The sequence below is a fragment of the Lichenostomus cassidix genome, chromosome 15, assembly GCF_008360975.1.
Source record: "Lichenostomus cassidix isolate B80296 chromosome 15, HeHo_3.0, whole genome shotgun sequence".
In the NCBI taxonomy this organism is placed as follows: domain Eukaryota; kingdom Metazoa; phylum Chordata; class Aves; order Passeriformes; family Meliphagidae; genus Lichenostomus; species Lichenostomus cassidix.
The window spans coordinates 9,415,756-9,428,615 of NC_139496.1; the positions used below are offsets into that span (position 1 = coordinate 9,415,756).

Sequence of the window (12,860 nt, forward strand, 5' to 3'; positions counted from 1 at the left end):
TCTCAGAGCTGAGATTCAAGGCTGAAGCTGGCCAGTGGTTCATGCACCACAGGCTGTGAAGGCATCACACTGATGTTTGTGAGTCAAAGCTGGAGCACGGGATCATCAGCAAGGCATGTCTGTGTCAGAAAACAACATCTCTGCCCTCCCAACCCATAAAATCTTCTGTATAACCCAGATTTTTAATTCATCACTGATCAGCTGCATGCTGCTCTTGGCAAAGCTAAGCTGCCAGATGCATTTCGTCACCGTGTTCTTAAAACTCCCTTCTCCCAAGTGCAGTGTCACACAGGCCCCGCAGATGGCATGGAAGCTCCAGGAAAGAAAGGCAAGAACACCTGAGAGCCTGAGAGACCTAAACAAGCATCCTGCTCTTCCCCTCCTCCTTCAGGGCTACAGCTTGCTGGCTGCAACAGTGTACGAGGATTTGAGTCTGTCACCATATTGGGCCAATACATGATACAGATGATGAACAGACGATTTCTGTTTAAAAAGCTTCATATCATGTTCAGGCAGTTTCTGCTCGTAAAACTTACGCTGTTTAATATTTTGACATTTCATAGAATCCTAAATTCAAAGTGTCAGAGTACTATAAAGTAATGGTTGGAAGTTATGACAAGGAGGAATAACCACTGCTTTTCTTCACCTTAAGGCTGCAAGCAACCAGTTCTGCTGGCTATTAAATGTCTTAATACATTTATTTGTGAGAGAGAAATGTTTTGATTTACTAGTAAAAATCCTTGGTTAAAAAGAAATGCATATGTGCATTCAGCAGGGACTATCTGGCTGCAACCAAAATCAAGATACAGGAAGACAATGCTGCAGCTACTAAAATATACGTTAACTGGGGATTTTTGCATGGAAACTGTATATAAGATGAGCAAGGCAAAATGCTACCAACTAACCTGTGCCTCACATGACAGTCTGTATTTTAGTCCATGGTACTGGCTCTGCTCTTTCCCACAAGAATGCTGATCCTAGTTCTGTGCTGTTGGTTGTGCTGTTCCCCATGCTGCCATGCTCCAAAAAAGAAAGGGGTGACATATGAGTAGTATTACATCATCATAAACATAAAATCTGCTGGAAAAAAAAAGACAAGAAGGTATTCAGCACACATTTCTAGAGAGAACTGTTTCCTTGCTAATTGGTTTGGATAGGTTGCACTTGCACATTTTCCTTGTTTTCAGCAACAATGGCCATTGCTGTATGTGTCCTGCAAAGCCTCTGTATTAGCTGTCAGTTGGATGAGGATGCACAGATATCCTGTTTGCAGAAGTCCAAGATGCCTACAAATCAGTAAGAAAATATACACTTAACGATGCTATACGGTTTAAAAGTAGTAAGTTCTTCAGATACTATTTATTAAAACAGCAGAATAGAGGTCAAATTCCCCTTCTGAACTGCAATTAACAACTTAATCTCACAGGAGTCTAACACAGGACTCCTTAGAAATTTGTTACTAACAGGATTAGGTAGAACATTCTTCTCCATGCAGTCTAAACAAAAGGGCCATAACCATGCACAGAAGGCTGCCTGCTGCATTTCTAACTCAGAATTAGCTGCTTGACTTTACCTGCAGGTGTGCAATTAAACACTGATTCTGCCAGCTGAACGAAAGACACTCCAAGGATTTCCTGATAGCTCAGATGACTTGCATGGACAAGGTGCTGAGTAGTGTCTTTGAAAAGCAGATCACTTTCACCATACTTCCATGACTGAAAGAGTTGGAATTCAGAATCCAGTTTTCTTCCCAGGGATTCCTGAACAGAAAAGAAATACAGGTTTCACTGCTTGGATCATTAATAGCAAGGTTAAGCTGATAACCCTCAATTTTCTAGCAAGATCTAGCAGGAAGAACATTCAACTTTTACCTAGCACTGTACTTTTTTGTACAAAAATATGTAGTTTTGCAGTACCTTATTTCTCAACAAAAGTATGGCCTCTGTGGAATGAGAACTGGTGCCAAAATACGCCTTTAGAGAATCCAAATGATTGATTTCTCAATCTCCAATGTACAATTTTAATTCTTAGTATTGGATCTGAAGATACTTGATGTATGTAGTATATAAAGCTTTTAATCTTGAATGGATTTTCAGCAGTTGTACATAACAAATGGTAACATGCCAAGCTTTTCCCTGTTACCTGTCATACCTGGGATTTCAGTAGAAAGTCAGAGATTTTAGTGACAGTGACAGGTCGAGTCATGACTGTGCTGGGGGGAATGGGGCCAAGGTTACAGCCTGCCCACTCTGTGACTGCAGCACGAGTTCCATCCGGACACAGCAGTTCAAAGTCAAGAGGGGTATAACCTTTTGCCCAACCAGAGCTGTCCAGATCTGAAAAGAAAATGTAATGAAAGGAAATCCTTTTGAAATATTAAAGCAGAAGATAGAGTGAATCTCATATAAAATGTTAAAACTTGAGAGGAAGAAGTTTAGTCAGTGGGTTCAAAACAAACACAGTGTGCTATGTGGTCATTTCTTAGGAATGCATAAGGACCAGGGTACTGATTTCACTGAGATCAGTGAACTTAAGCTGCACCTATCAACTAAAACTAGAATAAAATCAAGGCATATGAACAGCATGCCTCATGTCTCATCTGCATCTGTAACCAGATCCCTTTCCGAAAACAAAGCAATTTGGCCTGCATGCCCTTTGCTTCCCCAAACAAACTGCTCATTGCTGCATGAATTCCTGTAGGTTTCCAGGCCCTTATACCTTCATTTGAGTTTAGAGAGATTCTTCTTTTAGAAAAGTCTCTTCTGTTAGTGAAATTGCCTAAAATAGAATTTCAGTGTGCTTAAGTGGGGGTTCCTTTTCTCCTTCATGCTATGAAAAGCATATTTTGGTTTGCCTTTAGCTTGCTTTAAGCTTTCCAAAAATTTAGTGCAGTCTCCAGGGATGATTAATTACTCCAACACAAATCATTGCACTCAGTGATTCTTCTTCCCTCTCTTACAGTGTCTGAATGTTGAGCCTTACTGGAACACCTACATGCAGAAAGCTTCTTGCAATTTTCCATTTACAATCACAACTTCATGGACCTAGCTTAAACCTGTAAAGACTGATCCTCACGAGTGATGGTCACTTTGTGGGAAGTAACTGACATTAATGAACATTCTCAAAGGAAAAGAGAATATCTGCATCTCACCCTCTATGTTCTGGAGCAGGTTAGAGTGTTCCAGGAAAGCTACATCTCCAAAGCTTCTTCCACTGGGATTGCCAACTAGGCACCTAGTGCAAGAAAAAAACAGGAAGTGATCAAAGACAGCACTACAAGATGACTGACGTTTGGACAGCCATCTGAAGCTAAGCCTGGAGTAGCTGGAAGCATCCCTCCTATCTGTAATCACTTGGCTGTTACATGGAACACGTTAGTGATCTCACTATAGAGATTTGCTAAAACAACCCTTTCTAGCCCTTACAGCAGCTTCCAAGTCAAAGCTGTGGCACAATGTGCACCTTCACCCATGCCTAGGCAGGAAAGAGAATGGAACTCAACTAAATGCATTATATATATTTCATAAGAATGCCTTCACTTTTAATAATCTTCTCTGTCTTCAACTATTTATTTTTTTAATATCTCCACTCTGTTTAATTATCTCCTGTATGCTACACTGCTTCTTACCACATCACCTCTCCTCTCTGATCTTCTAACTATCTTTAATCCCATCTCTTAATGAGTCAGCACCAATGCTCTAAGCCTTACATGTTTGGAAGCATTGCCTTGCTCAGGAAATGGTTTCATGACCATTTAAAATCATCAGTCAGCTGAACATCCCATAGCAACCGCAACCAAAACAAAACACGCACTAGCAAAAGTTTATACAGCCAAATTCTTAACAAATAGGGGGGAAAAATCCTTCAAAAAGATCAGCAAAATAATAAGCCAGTTCTGGCTATTGCTCAGCATTTCTGACTCTCATGAAAAGCCCACCTGAGTGCTCCCATATTGCCATAGTAACGTTCGTTGTGACTTGCAGCACATCTGCTGGACACTCGAGCTCCTTCCACCTCACCATCTCCAATGCACACCTTGCACAGGTTTCTGTCTGCTCCTGGCATGCAGCCTTTCCAAAAGTAATTCTGATAAGCTGAGTAAAGAAAATTGAAGTGAGATTAAGGCAAGGCATTCCAAAGCCTCTTCACATACGGGAAAAGACAGGAATAGAATTCCATCCTAAGAGTTAGTAAGAAGAGGGCTAAATGGTGTGACACATAGTGAGATATGAGGAAAAGCTGCTTCAACACCCTCTGAGACCATAGTCATCCATTGATGGTCAGATCCTCATGGCCCCATCACGATTTTACTCCCAAATTTAGAGCTTCAGATTTTCATGGTCTAGTTAACAAATAACCCAGAGCAGTCCTTACCAGAGCTAATATTACAGTTCTCAGTATCATTCTTCTGAGCTCCAACTGTGTGTCTGGACAGAAGCAACCATCCTGCAGGACTGTATAGGTGACTGTGGCAGGATCGCCTTCCCCTAAGGTTATGGATGTGAATCTGTTTGGTACTTTTCTTAGCTAGGGCAACAGCATAAACGGGTGGTAGTGCTGTAAAACAATGACAACAATCAGTTATACCAAAGCTATTAAGTATTCTAGACAGGTACAGCCCCCTCCTTCCCTCCCTCATCTTGTCACAGTATCTTCAGTTACTGTACAGGATCTGCATTCTTTGCTTAGCCACAAAGCCCTTGTCCTTGCACAGAAAATGCTATTTTAAACCAACCTGCAAATACGTTTCTACATAAACCCTAGAGCAGTCTCAGGAAAATCTAGACCTTATGCCCTCTCAAAGTTTCTGTTACCTTTGTGCTTAAGATGAATTAGTTTCCCTGTTTTCTCCATGGTCTCAGCTGCTGTGGCACAATCTCCCCCTGGAAAGAGAAATAAACATTAAGGATCATGCAACTGCTGGCATTCCTTTTACATGGCAGTACTCTTTCAAAACTCTTGTGATCCTCTTCAGCCATGTCATCTTTGTCCCTTTAACAAAAGGGATGTAATAAACAGACCAAATGCTAGAGCCAGTTAGTGGGAGAGCTATGAAGAGTATTTGGACATTTTATACTGACTCCTGCTTCCATCACACAACATCACAAACTGTGTAAATTTAACTATATTCTAAATGGTACTTTTTTGAGTCCCTCTCTTCTTGATAAGGTCACATGAGAACTCACCATAGCATTCTGCAGCTACAGGCACCAGTCCACACCTCCCTGCAATGTAGACATGTGTTGCATCCAGGGTGACCGCATCAGCCTCACTACTCTGCCAGCAGCATTAGAGAGAATAACAAAACCAGGATTGGCATGAATTGTGTATCCAAGCAGCTGGACTTCTCCACTGGCTGGAAATTCCCCTGCATAAATTCCCTCTCATTCCCACTTATTCCTCAAGCTGTTTTTCCTCTCTTTAGTTCAGACAAGGACATATATACCCTGTGCAGTCTTGTACCCTGACCAGAGGGAGTCTCCTACCTTAATCATTTCGATGCATTTGGCCATGGAAGTTGCCTGGACACAGACTAAAGGGTCAGATTTGATGCTCAGTGCCCACTCTTCACATTTGCGAAGCTCAGCATCGCTGATGCAGCACCAGCGCACAATGCTGTTGTCCAAAGAGCTCCCTGAAATGGAAGGAAAAGCACAGTGAGATCATGTTATCAGTGCACCAATCTGTTATTTGTTAAGGGGATGTTTAGGTCTGTGGTTTTGTGCTTGGCAGGGAAGAATAACATGGAAGGAGAACTTTTGTGGCTAGCACAGGTTTTTCCCATGAGAAGTTTTCTTGTGTTTTGTAAATAAAGATAAAGTTTGGATGTTATTGGAACAGTGTCCCAGAACTTGGGCAGTGCAGGCCTGGCCAATCAGGCCTGGGGGAAGGCTTCTGACTGACCAATCTGGGTGACTTTTGAGAACTCTATATATGTGATGAAATCAAAACAATAAAGGTCATTCCTTCTTGCCACTGAGAACTGATGCATTCATTACTCTGCTAGCTGCTCAACAGCGACAAACTTTTTCTTCTCTTTCCTCAGTTACAGTCCTCTGGAAGGGTTCTCACCTTCATGGCCTAGTCCCTTAAGGAGAGCTACATAATCCAGACCAAGGACATAGGCAATCTCCAACTGCTCCTCGAGAAGCTGCAGATGCTGAGTGGCATCTTGGAACAGCAGGTTCTTTCCCCCAAAGGGTGCTGAACTGAAGAGTTCAAATCTGGCTCTTTCCTTTCCTTTTCGCCCAAAGAGGCGCTAGGACAAGAACAACACTTTTAATTGCAACAAATCCACTCGTTCGTCCAGCAACAGGCAGCCTCAGCCTTCCCTCCCTTCATATCAGTGGTCAAGATATCAGATGCTATTTATAAGTAGAGAAAAAGTGATGAAGAAAGGTGAGCTCTGCCTGAGTATCCAAGTCTCCCTCAGCTACATAAAAACTGATTCAAGTTCCAGGGCAGGATGAATATCACTAGCCGTTTTCCAGTTTGTGTGTTACAGCATCTTCCCCTTCTTACTTATTTATTCTCAGCCTCCCAAAGAAGAACACTTTAGAAAAAATTAAAAGCTTGCACAAGCCAGTGCAAGATCCTTCCCCAGAACAAACAAATTTTAGCACTTTATTCACACTAACTATAAATTTCTAAAGAAAAAAGGCAAACTAGGTCATAATTGCCATGCAAAGATGGAAGAAAAACCTGTGTCTGGAGTGTATAGCTTCACTCACTTGGATCATGCTAAGAAATTTGTTGGTGATCTTCTGGAAGTTGTTGCGGGTTATGATGCCACGGCCAGGCCCCTTGCCCAGGTTACAGGTGCTGTATTCAGTCAGCTCAGCTGTGGACCCATCAGGACACAAGAGCTCATATTGTTGTTTTTCTGACTCTGAAACAAGAAGACAGTTGTGAATCTGTGAAGGGAGCCACAGCTTGGCAGCAGGCAGAGAGATGAAATATAAGGGGAGGTTGCTAAAGGTTATGCAGACAGCACAGTGGACCAAGCACTCTTGCGAAAGTTGTCTTTGTTAAGTACTTCCCTTAACAAAGAGAGGGACCTCAGCCAGAGCTGCTCCAAAATACTCTTTAAGCTGTATGCCTGTAAATATGTTTATTTAAAAACACCTACCTGCAAATGCTACTGCTAAGCACCTTTGGTAAACAGCACAACTAAGTTAAAAATATGAGGCGGGTATACAGGAACTTCACAGTTATGCAGCTCAATACACTGAATTTTAAAAGGAATCTTGTACCTCAGGCAAAGCAAATACTGACAGCTCTGTCACAGACTTTAATGAAATCACCTGTCTGCTCCCATTCTAACAATCTCGTGTGAGCAATCATTGCTCACTTACACTTTTTTGCTCTATTTCTTTCTGACTTGTGTGGAGAGCCAAGAAATACCCCTGAACTGCTGGCAGGGATTGAATTTTCCCTGGAAACAACAAAAGATATGCCCCAAACTCTCATGCAAGAAAGAACACAGGAAGAATTAAGAGAAATCTGAGTTTTCAAGATTACCTGTGGCACTCATAATTCTTAGATGATCTAAAAAGGCAACATCTGCCACTTCATCCTTCAAGCACCTGCAGGAAGACAAATGTCATCCTATTAACATGTCACCTGTCTTTCCTCCCTTACAAGTTCTTTTTCCCCCAAAGGTGAATTCAGCCAGAGTGTCCCAGAGCTCACCTGAAGGCTCCCTCAGAGTCATAGAAGGGTTCATTACTGCTTGTCTCACAGAAGTGGTTCCTGTCTCTGACATAGGATTTTTGTCCTTGGCAGAGAGCACACAATCGGGGAGCAGCAACACCAACTCCAGGGATGCAGCTTGCATTGAAATACTCACTGATTGCTGCAGGCGTAGGAGGAAGAAACCAAAACAAAAGAAAAGGAAAAAGTCAAATGCGAAAAAAAATCATAAAAGGGAAATGGGCCAAATATATTATGGCCATAACTAGTTCATCCCACATCTGCTGGCACTTCAGTTACTTTTGCTGTGGCCAGAGGTAGCCCTAAGGCTCATCTCACCCACCTTGGCTCAGAGGCTGCGCCTCATCCCAGGAAAGATCATTTCTTGCAAGGAGAAAGCCAAGTGGAATATTCCAGCCTGATGTCCACCTGGCTCCATTGTGGCAGCTGCGCACACCTCGTAGACTCTGGATATCTAAAGTTCCTCGTCTGGCAACGGCCACAGCAAACACACAATTTCCTGCAATAGCACAAAATGTGTAACAGAACAAGAAAAATATAAATCTCAGTCCTGCAGCTTCCATCTGTGAAGAGGAGTTGAACTACTTCTGTGAACATGGCTAAAGAAGAAATTATCTTAGGTTTAATTAAATGTAGGTACTTGTGCCAGGAACTTAACCATATACTGGTTACATGGTACCTTGTCAAACAAAAAATGCAAGTTTGTACCACAGTGTCAGTACCACAGGCAGAAAGGCTACCAGGTACAAAGCACCACTGGTATTTTATTCATCATCATTAAGTATTTTAGAAACAATTGTTAGCCTCCTCCATATTCCTATAAAGTTAATAAAACATATTAACTTTTCTTTTCAAGAAATCTAAAGTAATTTCTTAGCTATATCAGAAGTACAGTTTATTCTTTAGCTTTACCAGCCTACCTTGATCATAGATCTCCTTTGCCACCACTGCCAAACCATACAGCTTTACAGCAGAATAAACATCTCCAGCATCCAAGGAGGCAGCATCTGCTTTATTTGCCTTTAAAACAACAGTAAAACCCTTAAAAACAAGTGTGTTCACAAGGAAACAAACAGAAGGTTCAAGACCAGAGTTTCTGCCTGAACAAATTTTGATTTAGTCGTTTGCTTTTGTCCATTTATTTCCAAGGATCTTTCTTATTTCTGGGAGATTGAAAGGACATTAACTGGGGTAAAATAGTACATGGGATTTAATTCTTGCTTCTCAAGTGATTTTGTACTTTATGAGCAGTTCTATTATTCCAATTTTTAAATATTATTTTATTCTCCCATAGATACTGCTTACCAGTTATTTTTCCAAAAGAGGATTTGGACACAAGATCAGTCTAAAACTCTCTGTGAACTCACCCTGATTTTGTCAATGCAGTCATATGTATTGTGGGCTCTGATGCAAGAAATCCTAGTAAAGGAACTGGCAGTAGTGAGGGGCAGCACAGCCATAAGTGCTTTGGAGAGCTCAGCACACTTCCTCTGTTCCAGGTCAGAAAGGGTGCACCATCGGAATTTCTTCCCTGTAGGATCAAAAAAGAAGTCAAGATTTGTAGGATTTCATGAAAAAAAACCCCTCAGTTTAACACCTTATGGAAGATAGAAGTTATTTTATTTTATTTAACTTCCCAGTGGCTTGATTGTGCTCACTCATACCCACACACTTAGAGGCACCCAAATGATGTGCCCACATCCAACAAAGGTCACTTTTGCCCAACATGAGGACGACATCTGCTGCTGAACCTTAACTATTTCTCTTTGCTTCCTCTTGACTGGAAACAAACAGATAGTTTTAGACAGATTTTTCAAGAATCCTTATGGCAAGATCTTTTGCTTTAGAATCTTCCTTGCTCCAACCTTAGTGAATTTTAGGTAAGGCTGCCACCCAAAATGAGGTGGAACCAAAAGTAAGGATGTGTTCATGGCTATGGTCTGTTTCCCTGCTGGGATAGCAAGAGAAGGAGTGGCACTTACAGTGTGGGTAACGATCTTCCTGTTATCAGAGTGCAGTTTTACTCCTAACAAGTCAACTGGGATGTGACTTTATCAGAGCACAGACCTTCTAATTTTGAATTAAACATGCATTCCCCAGGGTTTATAAGTTTTACTGCTGCCCTTGGTTATCAATAGAGGCCATTCTTTTAACCTTTGCTCTGCTGTTTCCTCTGCTGCTTTCACACACCAAGATGTGAATAAGAGTGGAAGTGAAGGTTAACCTTCCTTTTTCAGAAGGACTTGGACGTTTGGTTGGTTTAAACCAACTGTAAAGTTGCATCTTAAAGGAATCAAGATCTGTCAACAAAATTTCCTCTTTTGCTCTAGGATTAAATTATTCTGTCTGGTATTATTTCTCTGAAATGCATTCTACTCTAATTCAAATATATCATCATATGCATCTCCAAGAAGACATTAGACATGTAAGGGAAAAAAAGTGATTGTTGTATACAAAATAGCATGCAGTTATGTAACTCGGAAGAATCTTAAGCCATGTAATGAAAACCAGAACTGAATGCACAGAAAACACCACAGTATCTCTAACATTGTCATTTCCAGATGTTTAAACATTTGACTCTCTGAAGAACTACTAATACTAAACAAAAATATTGCCTAGAATAGTAGTGTTTACAGTTAAATCATTGAAGTTTTTATTTCCTTGAGCATAGCATCAGACATTAGTCCTCCACTTGTTCTGACATTAATTCAGCACAATTCCAAGAAGAACCCGCTGTGGTTTTAGAGGGGAGCAGCTTGAGGTCCACTGATTCATTTTGCCCCGTTAATGAGTGAGTAGATATCAACCACTCAAAGGAAACAAACCTTCACTGAATTACTAAGGAAGTTGTGTCTCAAGCTGCTTCAAAACTAACAGGGTCACCATCTGCCAATGATGAAACAGAAAAAATACAGGCACAGCTCTTTCTGCAACTTCTTTCTTTGCACAGAGGAAAACAAAACCAAAGCATATATTAGTTTGAATGTCACCCACCCATAGGCAGCCTTTCTCTCTCCCTCTCTGCATCAGCCTTACCTGAAGCCAGCAAAGAGATGATTAGGACAATTAAAATCACTGTCTTCATCATTACAGCAGTTCAGCAAGGATCTTCTCTCTACCCTGACGCTCTGCCTTTTCATGCCAGGAATTCCACAGTGATGACCAAAGCTTCTGGAAGACAACAAGGGGGTTTTAGACATCAACAAGGATAAACTAAGATTTAAGAAAACAAACAGACTGTCAGAGGATGGTATATCCTTGTATGAAAAGGAGAAAGGGCCAGTGTCCCTGTCCTACCCGCAGATGGAAAATATCCATGCATTTTCTGCATTGCTTTGATCAGACATAGGAAGAAATGTAAGTCTCTGTTTTAAAAATAAGTAGTACTTCCATTGTTTCAAAAGGCACCTAAATGCCTTTGGGAGATGGGCAAGGCTTACATCTAACTTACAAAAAAGGTATCTAAAGCTAAGTGAATTGTCCAAACTACTGACCATATCTCTCTACAGAATACTGAAGAGTCCTTCTTACCTTATTTTTCTTTACCTGATAATGGTTTATCTACTAAGTAATGACTTGGCTCACCTGTACATAGGTGAGGCACAGCACAGCTCGGTACCCTTAGCATTTTATCTCTCAGTGAGGGCTGTCTATATAATCTTACCAGATGTTAAAAAACCCCCACAAATTTAAGAACAAGACACATGACAAAAGTAATTTCAAAATAGTTACATGTCCACATATTTACTTGTAATTCCAAGGAGAAAGATTAGATCAGGACAGATAATTAATCAGTTTAGTCTGTGACATATATTTTACACTATAAACAAGTATATTACATTTAACTACAGCTTAACCTCTGAATCACTTCTGAGTCAGTTCTGGGGAAACTTGTCTGTCAGGCCCACCAGTGGGGTGCACTTGCACATCAAAGCTAATGGCTCTTGCAAGGCTTGTACCAAAGCACCTAACACCACCAAATCCCACCTTTTTTGAGGTTTTACTTCCTGCCAATCCCACTAACGTGTACAGGGTATGTAAATTCCAACAATTCAGTCAGCTAATAATATTACTGTTTCATGAGGGCTGTATCTGGATATCCCCTCAAATTCTATATATTTAACAATAAAAGGCTTTCCTGTACATGTCTAATATACTTATACAGATACTACTGCCCATGGTGATGTGAAAAAAAGCAGAATGACATGAAGGTGCAGACTTCATTTAGGCCTGGTAAGAAAAATAAACAAACATAAATCACAAATTTAAATTAATCAGTTTGCCTGAGGACCATGTCCTAAAGCACTGAGGATGCGGAAACACAGTGGCAGGACTCTGGAATTCTTTTCCTACTGATTCACCCTGTGAAACTACCCCCCTGTCACCATCAGAGAGAGGTAATTAGCTACTTCCCAGTAACACAGCATTTATTCAACTAGGGATGTATATCAGAGAGTGGAAAACCAAATAATCTCTATAAAATTCTCTGGGTGGCAGACATACAGGCAACATCCAGGCAAGGGATACCAGAGGAGGAACAGATGTTACTGCACTACCCTGCCACACATCTCACTTGAAGGAACGGCATTGTGTCTGTCCCACGTCCTGTATCCTCTCCCTAAAATCCCTGGCCTGATATTCCTGGTGCTCCCATACCTAGGGCAAATAACGTACCTGTCCATAAACAGCAGTGCTTCGAAGCAGCTGAACCCCACCTGCCTCATCCTGCAGCATCCTGAACTCCCCAGCAGCAGCCCCCTCCTCAAAGCTCACCTCCCTGTGGGCACAGCCCACAACTCCTCTGTGGAGCAGCTTCATCCCCACAGCACAAACCCTCAGGGACCACCACCCTGTTTCCACACGACATCCCCCGGGAAATGTCCCCACATCCCGTCCCCTCTGGGCCGGCCCTGTTCCCCTCTCCACACCGTCTCAACGACGGCCCCTTTCTCCCCCTCGCTCAAAGAACAGCCCTCCCCACAGATCAAACCCCCCATCTGAAGAACAGCTTCACAGCAGTGTCCTCACTCCGGGCCTCCCCTCAGGAATGACCCCTCCCAACGCCCCGTATTCGCTCGGGAATCCCAGGGAGTGTCCCCTCACACAGGGCTCCCGGCACTGCCCGCTCCCCTCACGGGCCCTGGCCC

General features: G+C 41.9%; 1 protein-coding gene across 1 annotated transcript; it reads right to left on the reverse strand.

Annotated features, from left to right (window-relative positions):
• Positions 1-163: 163 nt before the first annotated feature.
• LOC146430371 (serotransferrin-2-like) lies at positions 164-12,815 on the reverse strand. Its single transcript, XM_085076018.1, has 18 exons — positions 12,388-12,815; positions 10,750-10,884; positions 9,081-9,244; positions 8,634-8,733; positions 8,036-8,212; positions 7,693-7,855; positions 7,522-7,586; positions 6,732-6,889; positions 6,073-6,259; positions 5,487-5,635; positions 5,187-5,277; positions 4,815-4,883; positions 4,375-4,557; positions 3,938-4,094; positions 3,152-3,234; positions 2,152-2,336; positions 1,574-1,760; positions 164-1,286 (listed from the first exon to the last, which is right to left on the reverse strand). Exons 2-18 carry the CDS (start codon positions 10,799-10,801, stop codon positions 1,237-1,239), a joined length of 2,220 nt encoding a protein of 739 aa, XP_084932144.1. The 5' UTR covers positions 10,802-10,884; positions 12,388-12,815; the 3' UTR covers positions 164-1,236.
• Positions 12,816-12,860: the final 45 nt, after the last annotated feature.

Coding starts and splice junctions, on each gene's coding strand:
- LOC146430371 (XM_085076018.1), bottom strand. CDS start 10,801: ATGATGAAGACAGTGATTTTAATTGTCCTAATCATCTCTTTGCTGGCT. Junction 4,884..5,186: donor TGTAGCTGCAGAATGCTATG/GTGAGTTCTCAT, acceptor TTCTCTTTCCAG/GGGGAGATTGTGCCACAGCA. Junction 2,337..3,151: donor CCTGCTCCAGAACATAGAGG/GTGAGATGCAGA, acceptor TTTTCTTTTCAG/ATCTGGACAGCTCTGGTTGG.